Source organism: Colius striatus, chromosome 6 (genome assembly GCF_028858725.1).
Source record: "Colius striatus isolate bColStr4 chromosome 6, bColStr4.1.hap1, whole genome shotgun sequence".
NCBI lineage: Eukaryota > Metazoa > Chordata > Aves > Coliiformes > Coliidae > Colius > Colius striatus.
The window spans coordinates 38,394,298-38,411,397 of NC_084764.1; the positions used below are offsets into that span (position 1 = coordinate 38,394,298).

The following is a 17,100-nucleotide window of genomic DNA, read 5'->3' on the forward strand; positions in this document are numbered from 1 at the left end:
TCTGTTGCTTTACACTCCCTTTTCTATAGCTTAAAAATAGGAAAGAGGAGGCATGGTTTGGTGGTGGTTTTTTGGTTTTTTTCCCTGTGCTTTGGCTGCTGTGTTGAGAGAGAGAGAGAGAGAGAGAGAGAGAGAGAGAGAGAGACGTAAACAGCGTGAGCTGCCAAAATGAAGGAGACTGTGAAACTGTCCTTATGTACCGAGCTGTTGCATGCACAGACAGGTTGGGGAGGGAAGAAAAAAACCCCTTTCCCTGTCTGGCCTTATCTCTTCTATTTAGTGTTGTTTCTCCCACAGTGGTGAGCTAAATTGTTTTCATAAGGATATTTCTTCAGTTGATGTCCCAGTGACTTCTGAATTTCAGGCCTAGTGTGCTAAAAGGTTTTATCTTTTTCTTCCCAGATAAATTGTATTTAAAATGTGTTTGGATCTCTAACTAAAGGAGTTCTGGAGCAGGAAAAAGTCCAAATAAACTCAAGGTTTCCTCTTTAACATGGTCAGCAACTGTGTAAGATCAGTTTTGAAACTGTTCTATGTGTGTTAACAAACAAATAAATTGCTCTAATGTTGTTATTTTCTTTAATTGTAAGATACAATTACATTTGTTTTGCACTCTCTAATCTTGAAAACAGAAACTGGGTACAACTGGTTGTTTCTAGCCAGCTCTGCCTCTAAGTGCTGGAACCAGTTTAGTTGGAGGTAGGTCAGAAGAATGAAGGTTTTGTTTCAGATCCTTTGCAACTGTGTCACTATTGTTTCTCTTAACTTGTTTAGCTTTTGTGCTGAGATTGTGAAGGTACAGTACAGTTTAGCCCTTAATGTACAACTGGTTTGGCTTCAGTATAGCAAAGCTATAAATAGGCACCCCTTTGCCTGCTCAGCAACACTAAATGACTGTAGCAGGTGTTGTCCTCTGTTAGAAATTTGCACATTATTAATATCCAAGTACTTTTCTGAAAATTTCTTTCCTTGTTGTGTTTTCTTCCTTGATTAAATGCCAACTTGACTGGTCAGCAAGCGTCTTGTTAAAATCTGAAATCTTCATTAAGACAAAAGAAATAAAACCAGAAAGGTATTTTTGGTTTATTTCTCTGTGGCTTCTGTGTGAAGTGTATTTGATGTGCAGTTTAAAAAATATTAACAGGAGGCATAGGGGAGCTGCATAATGCTACTTGCTGGTTAAAATTGTATTTTGATTCTTTTAACTGTGTCAGACTGGAGTTTAGTTTGAGTTTGTTAAAGCAGTTCCTCTGTGGTGGTGCTGGTAGATGCTTGGAAGGCTGTGGGCAAGGTTTGTATCCCTACTTGTGCTGAATAGTACCTTGCACTGCAAATGGTGTCAAGAAAATAAATGGGGCTTTTTGTGCAGCAAGGTAATGCTCAGAGTAAATACGGATATTGCAGTCTGGTCCATGTGAAATGAGTCTGATGTCAATAAACAAGCTTCCTCTTGACACAAACCCTGTCATTGTGTTTGGATTCACTTTTGGTCTCAGCAAAGAGGCCAAGTTGCTTGGGCATGGAGAATAAATGCCTTTGTGTTGTTGAGATTGTTTTCTTTTAGCCATGATGGAGGGCCCTTACCTCCTTGCCACTGTTGGGGGCTGAAGAAATAGGGAAGTCAAGAGGAGATACACTTTGTACTTAGTGTGTGTAAACAACAAAAAAGGGGCACAGTCCTGTGTTTCAGTTCTTGTTTAACATGGATCTGCCTTTATACCCCTTCCCTTTGTCCTGCAGATGCGAGAGCTGTGTGGAACTGCTGTTTGTGAGAGGGGCTGGGAATTGCCATGAGTGTGACACCCCTCTCCGGAAGAGTAACTTCAGGGTCCAGCTCTTTGAGGATCCCGCTGTCGACAAGGAAGTGGAAATTCGTAAAAAAGTGCTTAAAATGTGAGTGTCACCAGTTAAAAGAACAGAAAGTGAATGACCATAGAAAAAAAAAAATCTTAGTCCTCCAGTAATACAGAGGAGATAATTGCCTTTTTTAAAGTGACAACCAGTAAATCTTGACTCCATTTAATGTGGAGAAATTTCAGAGCATTCGATTTTATGCAACAACTGAGGGCTGAATTCTCAATTTATCCCTCAGGGATTCCTGCTTAGCATTATAAAATCTTGAGTGTTTCTATGTGGTCTCCTTTGGCAAAGACTCCTAAAGGGAGATGATTAGATATTGAGGACTACAGCTGCTTTCCCTTTGAGGGGGTGAACATGGGAGTGAGGCAAGAAACAGGACCTTGATTGTTTTGTTCCCTGGAGAGCTGTTCTGAGAGTTGAAGGCCAGTTCCCTTCAGAATGAAAATGGACAAAAGAGAAGCGATGTTCACATTGTTTCCTAGTTCACACAGCAATTGTTAATGGAAGTGCTTCCTTACAAGTCTTGTGTTGCTAGTCAGTCATGCAGATTTGAGAGCCCTTGAATTGAGATAAATGAAGTCTAAAATTGCATCTAGCTCCCTGCATTTTATAGGGAAGCAACACTTTATAGAGAAAATAAGTGAGACAATGTTGGTAGAACAGAGTGTGATGGAACATAACAAACTTGGAGGGAGTTGTGTGTACAAAAATCAACATACAGATAAATTGTGAGCTTCACAGCCTTCATCTAAGGCTTTGTACGATATTAAATGAATCGTATGATGTTGAGATGTGAGGAAATTGCATCATTGAATACCAAGATGCTGATGTGAAAAGGAGGTAATAATTTTGATGTTTGATTATGAAGTCTACAGAAATTAACAAAAGTCAAACTGGAATGAAGTAAACTTAATTGACTGGACATGGAATGAAGCATAGTTAAAACAGAAAATGTTGTAAAATGCTTGGCCCACTTGGATTGGCCAGTTTAGTTTTTAGTAGGCAGGAAAAATGACCCCAAATTGGAGTTTTGCCAGGGGGATTGGACTAGATGATCTTTCGAAGTCCCTTCCAACCCTTGAGATTCTGTGATTCTCAGGATTAGATTTTTATACTCTTTGGTGTTGTAGTTCTTGGTCTGCAGAGCAGACAGAATCTCAGCTTTATGTTTCTTCAGAAGAAAGCTTGCAAGTCTTAATATTCAGAGGCTGTCCATGTTCTAGCCATTTGTCCCTTCATCTTTTTACCTTTTCCAACTATCAAGAGTTGAGTAAATGAGTTCTGGAATAGTCTATTGATATGAAGTAAGATAACTATGTAGCATTATTGTTGTCTCTGCCTTTGCTAACAGGTCTCTCATGCTGAAGGACTGGCTTGGTATTAGTATATTCTAGCCTCCATGCTCCTGCTTGCCTGTTACCCTGGAAAATAAATTGGGAAGCAGTGGGCAATGATAGCACTGATTTATACTAGCTGACTCCTCTGCTTTGAAACAAGCACTTCTGTCTCCTTTAAAAGATTCTGTACACTGGTTGGTTGTGGAAGCTACAAAACACACAGTTATTAAAACTAGGTCAATACTTAAAATGCTTGCAGCAAGAGCCTTGTAGAACTGAAATTGCATCTTTATGTTATAAATACTTGTTTATTTTCTCTCAGATACAATAAAAGAGAGGATGACTTTGCCAGTCTAAGGGAATATAATGATTTCCTGGAAGAAATAGAAGAAATTGGTAAGTTTTAATGCTTGCATGTTTGATGTGCTATGCTCATGAGACCATAGGCTTTTATCTTCTGACTCAGCTGCCTATGAGAATGTCAGAGTTTCTGTAATAGGATTTACCATAGTATCAGATGTTTATCTAATTAGTTTTTTCTATAAGTTTTAAATCATATTTGCTAAACTGTAGGACATGGTTAAGTAAAACATTTTATCTGCCAGAGGAAAAATCCCCATGATTCCGAGGAAGTAGTGCCTTATAGCTGGAAAATAAAGACTTGCAGGGGACTGTCGGTGCTTCACTGGAAAAGATTAAACAAAGAGAGGAGAAATTGAAATTTTCATTATATACCTCCATTAGCTTTATCTACCATGACAGAAGCCATATGGTGTCTTTCATCATTTTGCTTCTGCAAGTACAGTAGTTGAAGCTGCTTTGAAGCTGATGACCTTACATACCACTGTGGTAGTGTTTTTATGTTGCTATGCAGAAGGGAGAAGGTTTAGGAACAGACATGGATTTCTTTCTCTTTGGATTAGTTGAAGCAGAACTTTGCCCTCTGGGGAAGGGGCTATGTTATCAACAGAGTTTATTTTCCTCTTAGTTAGGGTGACTTGTGATTTATGGTGGAGTGATGGATTTTCCTTAGAAAAACAAGGATGTGTTCAAAGGAGTGATTCCTAAATGGTGTGTTTCTTGGATTTCATGAGCTTCTGAGGCTTTTTTTTTATGGTCCCAGGGGAAGAAGAGGTGGCTTAGAACATACAGGAGAAGCAATGAATGTAATTTGAAGGAAAACATAAAGGTGCCACTCCCTTTTGGTTTCTCAAAAGAGCCCTTGCTCTTCTGTATTCTGGTATTCTGTAGAAAAGTATCCAACACACTTACTGCTGTGAGTAAATGTATCATGTTTTTATTGGCATCTGAAGGCTGAGGCTGGAGAGCGAAATCATGTGGCTGGGAAATACCAAGCACACTCATATGGGTCCAAATATCTGGAGGAGATGATGTAGAATGTAGTTCTGTCTGTATATTTTTTTTTTTTAGATGGTGCAAGGGAAGGAGAGAGTGAGTAAGAAGAATGGTTGCATCTTCTTACCCAGAGGACTCTGGGAGACTCTGAGTGCACATAGAAAGGGAAACTTTTTTATTTATGTAGAGTTAAATACAGGTTTCACACTTACTGCTGTTGCAGGAGTTTTCAGCATCTGCAACAAGAGAGTTGAATTTTTGCCCAAAATTGCTTTAACCTCATCAATTTGTGCAGAATGTTATGATTCTTCAGCTCTTGAGATTATGTTGTTAAATTTCAAATGATTCCGGAGCCTGTGCTGGTAACTTGGTTTAAAAGCAGCAGAAATCCCAGCTGGTTTTAGTAACCTTGTGAAGGAGAGTGAACTTGTCAATATTTGTGCTGTCTCTGGAAGTACATAATGATGCTCAGTAGAGTTATTAGAAATTAGAGTTAGTTGCCTGAAAGGGACACTTAAAATACTAGAAGGAATAGAAAGTTTGACTACCTCCTTGTTTCTTCATGTCAGACAGGGTGATTAGAGGAAAGAAGGTGTGCAGTCAGAGGGCTCTTAATTTCCATTGTCAAAGGGCTCATTTATGATCTACTAAATTCAAGCAGCTCCAGAAGCTGGAGGTTAGATTCAAGAACACCACTTTGGGTAAGAATTCAAGCCCTTTTCTCCTTGCCCTGTTGACAAAGCTCGTTGCACACATCTTGCTGTCCCTAACCCCTTCCTGGCTTGCATTGCTGGGCAGAATTCTCCACCTGGCAGTTGTCTGGTATATAGCAATAGTGTGACTTCTTACAGTGTTTTTGCTGTGCATGTTCCATGTGGCTTGACTAAACCATGTGTTAAAGATGTCTTTGAGTCTGTATGGTTGCTTCACATTTTATTGCTGAGCATGTAATTTTTTTGTGTGTGTGAATTTGCTGCTCATTTGTGCATGTGAAAAAATTAGGCTGCAACATGGGAAAGAAAGGGTGTAGTCATGCAGCGCAAAGTTTTGCCTTGTGGAGCCAATGTACAGCAGGTTGGCAGTAGCTGGTGGTGGTTGTTCAGGCTGCCAGGTTGGGAAGCTAGGGAACAGAGAACTGAATTTCCCCTTTTCTTGGCCCCCATCTACCTTAAGCTTCCAGTTTTCCTCTGGGAGGGTTGAAGTGCAGCTTTACCTTGTTTTCTTTTTGCTGGTAAGTTTTGTTTTCTAAGTTGTTGTGGGACATTAAATGAAGTAATTTCCTGGCAGAGACAAAATGTAAACATCCTGTGTAAGTATCTTTCTTGTGACCCTGGCACAATTCTGATAGTTATTCTAAATGTTTCAGGTGGATCAGCATCAACATTTGCAGCAATTGCACTGTCTTATCCCATTGATATGATAGGTGACCTCACTTGAAACACATTTTCCCCCTTCATATCAATATTGGTATACCTACAGACTTTTCCTATTTAAAGAAAAGAGTTGGGTGGTATAGCAAAAGTGTTGGAAGGGAAGGTCAAACAAACATTAGGGTAGTCACCTCTTAAGATTTCTATTATAGAAAACACATTTATGAAGTAGTTTAGAATGGAGCTACTAAGTAATGCTTTGGGCTAAAATGTGTTATACAAGACTTTAAATGGAAACCACATTTTAAAGGAAGTTTTCCCCAGAAGAAAAATCAGTTGGACAATTTGAGAACACTGTAAACACAGTTTGTTGTCATTAACACTAGCAAGAAAAATAAAGTGAAAGGGTTAAACCTTGCCTTTGGGAAAGGTGTGGACAACATATGTTGGAGTAAGTGGGGTCTATGCCCAAATGATGAGCAAGGCCAGGTTAAACCTTAAAGTGTTGCTGCAAGTTCTGATTTCTGGTCAGCATGCAGATTTTGCTTGCACTTTCAACAAGACTTCCTTTAAACCCACCCCCCCCCAAGATTTTCTTCCTCTGCAGAGTATCTCAGTAGCCAGTTTTTCAAAACCCGGTGTTGTTAAGCTCTGCAGAGCAGGGCCTGCCTCCTAGCCTGTTTGTACACACTGCCTGGCACCCTTTCCTCATACCTGCATGAGGCCTCTAGGCATTACCACAACACAGCTGTTAATAGTAATTAGTGCTTTTTAAAAACATTGAGTACGTTCAACTTGGAAGGAGCTACTGTGTTTATGCCCTTTGGATTCCTCTTTCTTCTTACTCCTCTAAGACTATGCAATACCAACTGCCTAGTGACCTGTCTTATCAGAATGCTTATCTTACAAGAGATCCTTGGACAGAAAGTGTTTTGGTAGTGATGATTACTTGTGGGTTGTGTTGTTTATTGTTTTGTGTTTATTTTTTCTTCTGTGTGTTTGTGTACAAGAATGGTATTGCTGGTCCTGACAGTAGGAATAACTCAACTGGAAGTGGGACAGCTTTTTCGAAGATCAATTTTCAGTTGTCTCATCTGAACAAAGATTTCAGTACCACATTGTTCTAGGGAAAATGATCTTTCTTACACCTATGGTGCTGAGGGGTTTCAATCATCTGTTACTAAGTTAAGATATTTTTCTGGAAAACTATTGACCCAATAAAAGACAACTGAGGATAAACTGAAATAATTATTATACCTAGTTAGATCTTTCTGGCTTAGCTGTTGGTTTTGTTTCTGATAATTAATTTATATAATCACAACAATGTTGGTTGGAAGTGACCTGTTAAAATCTATACCATCTTTATTTCCTCCTCACCCCTCTCCTACCCCTTCTAAAATGTACAGAGGCCAGGAACTGAAAGCACCAACAGAAGGTGCCACAGTAGATTTGAACTCCTTGGGCAGAGTGGGGATGTGGTTGTGTCTCCCTTCAGAGTGGTCTGCCAGTGGCTTTTGCCATTCCTGATCTCTTGCTGGTGATTCATGAAGGTGATGGGAGGAATATTGTTTATAACAAACTAATAACAATAATAGTTTGATAATTATTAGGTTTTTTATAGGAATTTTTAATTTTTCAGCTGGCTCATACCAGCAGTGCAGATCAAACACTGTCAGCACCACAATCATCTGTCTTGGCAGAGAAGGAATTTTCCTGCTATTTGAATAACAACTACTTTGTACATGGTAATATTACTGTCCCTTAAAGAACTAAGAGGAGAAGTCTCAGAAAATATACAGTGTCTCAGACTAAACCAGGGAGGTTTTGATAGACTTAAAGCCCTGCAGTGGAGTGACATTCATACAGCTGCATCTCTGGACAAACTATTGTTCCATGTAATGAGTATTTTTCTCTCCTTTTTTCTTTTATAACTAGGAAAATAGTTTTCCTTTTGTTTGTAGAATTGCATAATGAATGTTGTTGTTTTGAAAACCAGTGAAAGTCTCCCTGTAGAGGCTGAATTTCAGAAGCAAGGAGTTTTACCTAAATAGAAAGAAATGTTTCAGAAAAAAACACAATAGTCTTCCTGTTACACTTCAACAGATGTCTCAAAGCAAGTCATTTTATAAACCAACCAATGTGAGATGGAGAAGAAGATAAATAATTGTTGCATACAAAACAGCTTCTGTTTCTTTTCCCTGAAGGGTTTCAGGCCTCTTATAGCATAAGCTGATATATTTCAACATGGACAAAAATAAGTCTGGCTTCTTTTTGAAACCTTTTCAAACTACCCATCTGCTTTGCCAGTCTTACTCAGATCTATATCAACATTTTTTCAGGGTAGGTGTAGCATATTAGTGTGTGTGGTTTGGGATTTTTTTTAACTCTTTCTGGTTCTTCTAGTTTTAGAACTTGTTTTGTTGTATATTTTAAAAAGGGAATATTTGGAGGAATTATATATAAAATAAAATTCTGGCAAACCCAAAAGCAGACCAAATAATAATAGATTAAAAAAATAAGCATAGTACAAGCTATGTAAAAGGTAAGATGTTAAGTATTAGTGATTGTGTTCTTTGGTTTGATACTGGTTGTTTTTTAAATGCCAGTTAACTTATGGAGAGGAAAAGGAAGGAGAGAAAGAAATAGTCTGTTAACTTGTTTCTGTGTGCTGATGCCCATTACCAAATGGACTTGTCAGCTGTAATTGTTAGGATACAGTGGCAGAAATTTGTAATCTCTGAATATTGATGAAGAGACGTTTGAAGTGCATGAAAAATATATGAGAAAATGTGTTGGAAAGTGTTTTTGTTGACTGGTTGATAACCAGCAGTGTCAAAGAAGATAGTTTGTTCTGCTGCTAAGGTGTTTATTCTAGGTGGGAAGGTATCCTTTTCATTTATTAAAGGACAACTGTTGGCACTGATGTCAATGTAGAGACAACCAGGTGTTAACACTGTTACAACAAAATTTTCCTTCAGTATTTTAAGTCTTGGGATGTGGACAACTTATTGTTGAGGAGCAGCTGCTTAGGACCAAAATAATCTTCCTCTTCAATGATTATAAGTTAATATTCAGTGGGAGAAATCTGCTCTGGTGTTAGAGAGTGCTGGAAGTATGAGTCTCGCTGAGTGCTGATGTCCTAATCATACCCTTAAGGGACAGAATCAACATGATGTGTGTGGGTCTGACCATTGATGAGGTTTCACCTGTAATTTGATTCCAGATACAGCAGGGGAATAAACTACTTTTCACCTTGCTGGGAGCAGAGCGGTGGGCATTTAAGATTCCTGTGCATGTGGATATTGAAGATTACTTCAGCAGTAATACAGAAGCGTATCTCTTTTGTAGAAATGTTACTTCATATCAAGTAGCAAAATAATCCTGCTTTTATAAATAGTGCTAAATAAAGGCAAGTATCTGCATATGTCTAAAATCCACCTGCTTTCCCCAGGATGGGTTTTAAATACAAAACTTTTTATTTTTGCAAACCCAGGTTGTGACTAGTTGAACCTACTACAGATAACTGAGAAAGGAGGAAAAAAAACCCCAACCCTGCATGTTTCAAGCAGCAATAGGTACAAAACCTATATCATCAGCTTATTGCTGCATTATTTTTAGAGAAATACCCAAGATGTTCAGGACCCCAGAGGCATTTGACATCTCAACTCGCTCCTTCTCTTGCACCTGAGGGTGGCATCTGGGCATCCTGCTAGCACAGCATGTCTCATACGCTATTTCTTTCTTGTGTCGTCATTGAAGAGTTTAGAGCTGCTGTGTGGATTTAAGTTGTAGGAAGTGCTGACATTCCCATGCAGCTGCTGTCACTGCAGAGCCCTGGCCTGATTGTATGCCAGCATTTTCACATGACAGTTCTTCTCTGCTGTAATACTCAAAGATTAAGTTGCTTGTCAGCAAGGAACTGCTGGGAAGTTGGAGGCCAAGTTACTATTGAAGTACTAAATATAAAGATGTGTTTTATTAAGGATATGACCAGAAAAGGTATGCAAGTTACAATATGAAGTTGGAAAATATTATGTCTTCTGGAGAGAAAACAAACAAATAAATACCTTTAAAAAAGATAACTTGCTTCCAAAAACTAAGAGCTGAGCTTTGAAGGGCTTTTTTGCGTTATAGCAGTGCCCAGAAGTTCCACCTGAGGTGAGACTGGGACTAGAGAAATAGGTGCTGCATGTAGCTATAGTAAGGAGGCACAGCAGACTGTGCTTAGGATAAAAGGGAGCTTTATTCTCTGCTCCTGGTTCTTATAGATGTGGAGAGACCTCCAGTATAGAGGCCCAGTGATCTGTCCAGGAAGCAAAGTTGGCAGTTGACTCCAGGTTTTGATTCCCAGTCAAATGCTTAAACCACAAAATAAACCTGTATCTTGCATCACTTCAGAGTGAGGATGATGGAGTCGGGGTGGAAGAGTTTGGCTGACTTAGGAGCAGGGCTGAATGAAAATGTCATTCATCTTGATACTGCACACTATTTGGAAAAGAGGATAAAAAAATAAACATGAATTGTTTGTTTGTTTAAGGTTAGGAATTTCTTCAGCTGTATCTTTCCCAGCTATTTTTGCCGCAGTTCAGGGAAGGACCGAATACTTTTGATAAGATGATGTGGTGATTCAGTATTCATAGAAGGAATATTCCTATTCCCATCTGTATATTTCTGTGGCTGCTCCTGCACAGTCTTTGGCACTCTCCTGATCCCTTTGTTGGGCCAGTTCAGATTACTGGAGGGTTTCTGTTGACATTGCAAAGCATCCAGGGAATCCTGCAGTCAGAGAAGGGGAAAGGATGAGACTTGTGACTGGGAAGGGGGATGTCAGAGCAGGACTGCCCCTTTTTGACAGTAGTGAGCTGCTGCAGGACTACATTTGTAGGACTGAGCTGTATCAAGTAACTCTGGCATTTTGGACCTTTCCTGTTTTCTCCCTCCAACCCCATTTGCTTGCTGCCTTGGTTTCTTGCTGTTTCCTTTGCTGCACTCAACTGGTTTGCCAATCTAGACTGTTTGTGGTTGGGTTTAACCCTCCTAAAAGCTCATTTTTACTATGTTACCTGTGGAGAGGATGAAAGAAGTGATTAATCTTTACCAAACTGAGTTGTGTGCTGTTCTGATGAGTAACAACACAGACTTCATGCTTCTTTCCATTTCTCTATAGCAACCGTATACAAATGAGTTGTCTGTGGTACACGTGCCCAGTGTTTCTTTGGCCCAATCACTTGAGAACCTAGGTAGAGAGGAGTGAACCAAAACCTTCCAAGTTTTGTACTGGAGTTTCCTCAAGAACTTCCGATTTGACTTAGTGCGGTTGTTGTGCTGTTGTTTTCTTGTGAGGGATTTATCAATGGCAGTGCGAATCTCTCTGTTGCTCATGTAAATGAGCGGTACCCATGTGACAAAGCTCTTGGAGGCTTTGACTGCTGGAAACTGGCAGTCATCAATAGCTCGAAGGCCATGGGCATGAGCCCAGCATCCACTGTGGATAGTGATCACCAAGCAACTTCTCAGTGATAATGGCTTTCAGTTGGAATTCACTTGACCCTCAATTGGAAGAGTGACCTAGAGGTGAAAGGCTCAGGCATTGTATCAAATTACTAGTCATCCAGACCATCTCTGTCTTTCAAGCTGTTGATTACAGCAACTGTTCAGTTTTTTGAGGTATCTTCTAGGCCATGTGTAGATAATTGGGAATGTTGTGCTAAACTATGGAGCTTGCTGACTGACCCAACTTGCTCCTAATTACATGAGATCTAGTCTGTTGCTATCAAGAGACATCAAAAGAATGTATTTCAACCTATTAAGCTGGAGACATCTGCAGGTTCCTCTTTATAAAGATAATTGTACATTGGTGCCTTGTATGAAGTAATGTGACCTTTTTTTTTGTGTACCTGTGAATTTGAACAGTCTCTGGAGTCTGTGCATTAAATGGTCCTATGAAATGGAACAACTTAATTTCTATTGTATGTGTTCTAGTCTAATTTTACAGGAGTCACTGTTCTTAACTGTAACTGCTACTTGAAAAGTCAATGTTTTATGAATGATATTTTGGTTATTCATGTGTATCATTATCAGTATCATAAAATGAGATGCAAGATTCAAATTTTCATCTCGTACAGATATATAAAGCTAAAGCTTCTACTGGAGTTTACAGTAATTTAGCAGATTGTGTCTTGCTTTACATGGCATATTTAAATAAATTCTCTAATTATGATGTTTATATCTGGTGCCAGAGGATATAGAGAACACAAGAATAGTATTTCTTTGTAATAGTCATGCATGTCAACTTAATACTTCCACTTTCTGTTGTTTTCTAATGTTTATGCAGTATTTAACTTGACCAATAATGTGGATTTGGAGAACACCAAAAGGAAAATGGAGCTGTACCAGAAGGACAACAAAGAAGTCATTCAGAAAAATAAGATAAAACTGGTTAGTTAACTTCTCCTCTCCCCTACAATTTTTATTCATTAAAGGATTTTTGAAGTGGAATACTTTCTGTAATGTCTTGAAAACAATTCAAAAGTGAAGGCACTACGTAGATTTATCTTTGTATTTAAACACGTAATTTGCAACTGTACTTCAATACTGATCTTCAGTGCCTTGTGTACAGATTAAATTAATATTTGAAATGTCAGTATGCTTTACTTTGAGAGAGTTGGAAAAGAGGGATGGGGAGTAAAATCTGTGACTAATACATCACCACCCTGTGAGTGCTGGCAGTTTTGTTGGACAATATCCAGGAGAGACCAAGTTCATTCCTACACCAGGACAATCCTTCCTTTCTCATCCGAAGGAAAAAAAGGAATCCAGACACAGACATTATGAAGCTCCCAGGAGAGAGCTGTAAAACTGAGGGAAAGCACAGGTCTGGTTTATGCAAAATTTGAAATTGAAAGAAGCTGAAACCACCATTAAAGCTTTTGTTCAAGAGCTGATAACAATAACATCAGGAGTACTGTATACATGATCTATATGCAAAACACATGTTTCTTTTGAAGATTCATTCATTAAAATACCACTCAGATATCATTTCGTTCTTTAAAAATAAACTTGCAAGCATTTCTTTCCATACGAAAAGTTTAATCTGTTAAATATTTTTGCAGTAGAAAAATACACATTGTTATGGATTCTTGAAGGAAAATGTCTGCCCAGAGTGTGACATAACAAGGTTTTGTGTTTATATTCCAGTTGCACTAAGGGCTTGCTTTCAAATCAGTAGGGGTGAAATCCTCACTCCCCTGAAGTCTGTGGCAAAACTCTCTGTGATTTCTTCAGCTCTAGGATTTCACAGGAGGAGATTGGAATTTCAAAAATGTTTGTTTGAACCTTTTCCTTTTAAAGCCAAGGAAATTTCCCTAGGGGTCCATCTCTGCTCTGTTATCCTGTCTCTGACACTGTGCAATATCCTACGCTTCAGAGCTTGAAGAGACCTGCCAAATCTTTGGCTACATGTCTGATTTTACAATGTAGGTGCAACCTCTAGGGTCACCATGAGAACAGTGTGCTTTGCCTGCAGCCCACCTTCCCTTCATGTTTGTGACTCACAGACAACCTCTACACTGGCAGTGTGATTGGACTGAGCAGCACACTAATACTCCGTACCCACCCAAGTCCCCTGGGCCTTCTGTTTTCTTTACTGCATGCTTTTACTGTGCTAGAGGCTGTCTGGTGGAAGCTGAGCAAGACTGCATGAATCCAGACTTACTGGAGATATGGAGACTTTTCTTTTTCAACAATGGAAACATAATAACTTGATGCAGTTCTGTTACAAAAGCTGCATGATCTTGCCTGTAAATTTACTCTTCACCCAAAAGGATCTTTTATCCTTCTAGCTCTTTTTGACAGGTTTTGAAATGTCTTTACTCCTTAAATGGTAAAAGGTATCCTAATTTCTTACCTAAACTTCTCATGGCCAGTCATTGTCCCTTCATCTTTGGAGTGACGTAACTTATTCTGTCTACTGTAATAGTTTTCTTCTGAGGAGTATAGATATTATCTGTCCTTTTTGGTGTTTTTGTTACCCTTTGCCTGTTCCAGTTTGAATTTATGTTTGGCAAGCAGAAGAGACCAGAGCTGAATGCAGTATTGTAGCAGAGATCTTAACAGTCTCAAATAAAAGAACACTGTTTTCCCATCTTTACTGGAAATGCGTTGACATATGTGACCTGAAGACTCTTTTTCTTTTGTAGCAGTGTCATAAGGGAATTTCAAAAGCAGTACTGGTCGAGTAGAGCATTGTGTTTTCCTTTCTTTGATTTCTGATTAATTCATGTATCCAAATCCACAGCCTTGCAAGTTATTTTCATCTCACTTCTGCTACTTTTGTCCTTATGACCGTATTGTTCTTTCTTAAACTAAAATATTAAGTTACTGAACCATTCACCTCTGGATTTGAGTATCTGCCTGTTCTTCTGTCAATACAAGCCATGCTCTTCATCTTTGTAGCCAGTTCTTACTAACCTTGATAATTACGTTCTAACCTATCTGTTAGATGTGTAGATTTGATGCAGGATCATGCAGAGAAAAAATTTTAGGTAGACAAGTGTGGATAAAAAAAGGTGAACTGTTGGAGAAGGGATTCTTGTCATTATAAATTGATTGATTTATTTATATCTACTATAAATAGAGAGCCTTGCACTGTAAGTAGACTATGGTTTTCTCAGACATGCCTTCTCCCTTAAATATCTGCTGTTCTCCGGTTGTAGGGTAACTTGTTGCTGTGTGTCTTGCCACTAGATGTTTAATTTCACTTACCGCTGTTTTCAGTCTTTCATTAGTTTTATCTGGACTCTATGGTGTGAATGTGTTTAAATTTTCTTGATCATCCTTTCTTGAATGAGGTGAAACATTCCACTTTCTACTTGCTTCTTACTATTTGCCATCTTCAGATTTCACCATGGTGATCTTTCTTCAGATGCTGGGACTGTGTCTAAGTTACCTTTAAAGCTTGACACAACCCTTGCTGCCTATTGGGCACGTCTCTCTTCTGTTTTACTGTTTTGTTTGGCCTTCTTTTCAGAAAGAATTTGACGTGACTGATGATAATTCTTCCTTTTTCCTGTAGTCCGATCTGGTTTAGATTTGCATATCAATGTACTAATTTTTCTGGGCTGGTTCTTCAGATTGGATCTGCTAGAACTTCCCTACAAGTTTTCTTCTGTTTTAGTGCAAATTCCAGGCAACCTTTGCACACAAATGTGGAAGAGGTTTGGAATGTCTTAAAGACATTGAGCTCATAAGTTCTGTTGACTGAACTAACTGGATCTCCTAATTCTTAGAAATAACCTCAGTTAGCAACTTGGGGATTTGTTTGTTTATTTCCTTTCATTAAATACAAAGAGAATCCAGTTTCAGGTGGTCACTGGTTGGTGACCAGCTTTTTACCACTGTCGCTAGTTACAAAATGAAGGCAGCTTCTGTTGGCTCCAGTGGCAGGTGATAAGATCTGTGAGCTCCTTCATCCTGGACTAACTGGGCTTCACTGAGACCGACTGGCTTGATCTGCTTGGTTAAGGGATGTTTTTTGGCATGTTCTGACCCATACCAGAAAGCTATGCTTTGTGACATAACTTTATAAGAACTTATTAATCTCTTGTGTACATTGATATTTTACTGATACTGCTTTCATCAATACATAAGCCATTGAGGTTTTATAAAATGTTAATTATCTCTGTGTTTTTACTGAGTCTCCCTATGCCGTAGTATTTTTATGGTAGGGAAGGTTTGGAAAATGTTTCCTGTATGACCTGTCCTGTGCTTTCTTAAAACAAAACTAAACTTATTTTGATTTCCTCTTCTGTATAAAATTGTTTAATCCTTTTATTTCTCCTCGTGTCTGAGCTCTCATTATTTTTCATTCACTGTCATTTAAAAATACAGATTACCTAATAGTTTACATGTTAAGGATAACTTCTCAAGAAATAAATCCTGAAACAAAATTTAGTCACTTAGTATTGGTAAACTTTTTTCTTTTGACCTTGTATTGCACAATTGTAATCCAGGTTATAGGAAAAAATCCTCATTTTTTTTTCTGGAAATGGAATGTCTTTACAGTTCATGCTTAATTCTGTTTTAGCTTATAAGCTTCTCTATTAATATTCACAGATCTGTAATTCCTAAATTTTCTTCTACACTACTGGCCAGCACACTGTACTTCTCACAGAAGATGTAGCTGGGGACGGGAGTGATCAGGAGCAGTGTTTAGAAACTGTATTTTTGGTCACCTCTCTTACATTACTTGGAGGGAGAAAAGAGGAGTTTGTTTTAGAGTGAAGATGTAAGGAAAACTCATTGTCATCCTCTAACATTTAAAGACCTGAGGTCCAGATGGTTTCTTGCTACTGCAAAGAGCAGCAAGGAAAAAAAAAATCTAACTTGGCACTGGACAGTAATTCCACCATAAAAAGCAGAATTTGTTTGCCTATTGCTTGGTGTGTCCCAGGTCCTTTAGTAGGCAGAGGAGCTGTGGGTGAGCTCTGTTTGCCCAAGGAGGAAGTTTGCTATGGATGTGTTTCTGATTTCCATTTCAGACACGGGAGCAGGAAGAGCTGGAGGAAGCTTTAGAGGTAGAGCGACAGGAGAATGAACAAAGGCGACTTTTCATACAGAAAGAAGAACAACTCCAACAGATGATAAAAAGGAAGAATAAGCAGGCACTCTTGGATGATTTGGTGAGTAACAAAAGCAGAGGCTTTGAATGCTCAGTAGCAGAGCAAAAAGCAAGTCTATTGACATCTCTACGGTGGTTAACTGTGTGGAATTAACACTTCTGCCCCTTTTGGTTTCTTTCTCTTAAACATTTTGTGTTCCTATTCTTCCAAATGTTACTCATTTCAGTGTTACAAACAACTCTGGTTTTGGTAGGCTACGGACTGGAGGAAGAGTGCTTCTGGGATGCATAGGATTAATTGGAGTCATTGTCCAGAATGTCCTGTGCTGGTTAAAAACTAATTCTGGGAAAATCTTCTTGGTTGTTTAAACACAAAATTAATCCTGAACTTCTACTGAAAGCTATTTTCCTGTTGCTGATTGACACGTGGAGGTACATTTCAGAAGTTGCTTTAGTGAGTCTCACCACTCTACCACTTTACTTATTAGTAGATATTTGACTGCCTAGCTGAAGAAGAGCTAGTATAAAAGTCTAGATTTCTGTTTATTTTGTTGATAAT

At 38.7% G+C, this 17,100-nt stretch overlaps 1 protein-coding gene across 2 annotated transcripts in view; it reads left to right on the forward strand.

Moving 5' to 3' along the window:
• Positions 1 to 17,100, forward strand: part of MNAT1 (MNAT1 component of CDK activating kinase) — a 126,408-nt gene that overhangs the window by 35,213 nt on the left and 74,095 nt on the right. For both annotated transcript variants that reach the window (XM_061998035.1, XM_061998036.1), the window contains exons 2-5: positions 1,741 to 1,893; positions 3,520 to 3,593; positions 12,258 to 12,361; positions 16,462 to 16,602. In XM_061998035.1, coding sequence (XP_061854019.1) covers positions 1,741 to 1,893; positions 3,520 to 3,593; positions 12,258 to 12,361; positions 16,462 to 16,602 — 472 coding nt within the window. The remainder of the gene's footprint in view (positions 1 to 1,740; positions 1,894 to 3,519; positions 3,594 to 12,257; positions 12,362 to 16,461; positions 16,603 to 17,100) is intronic.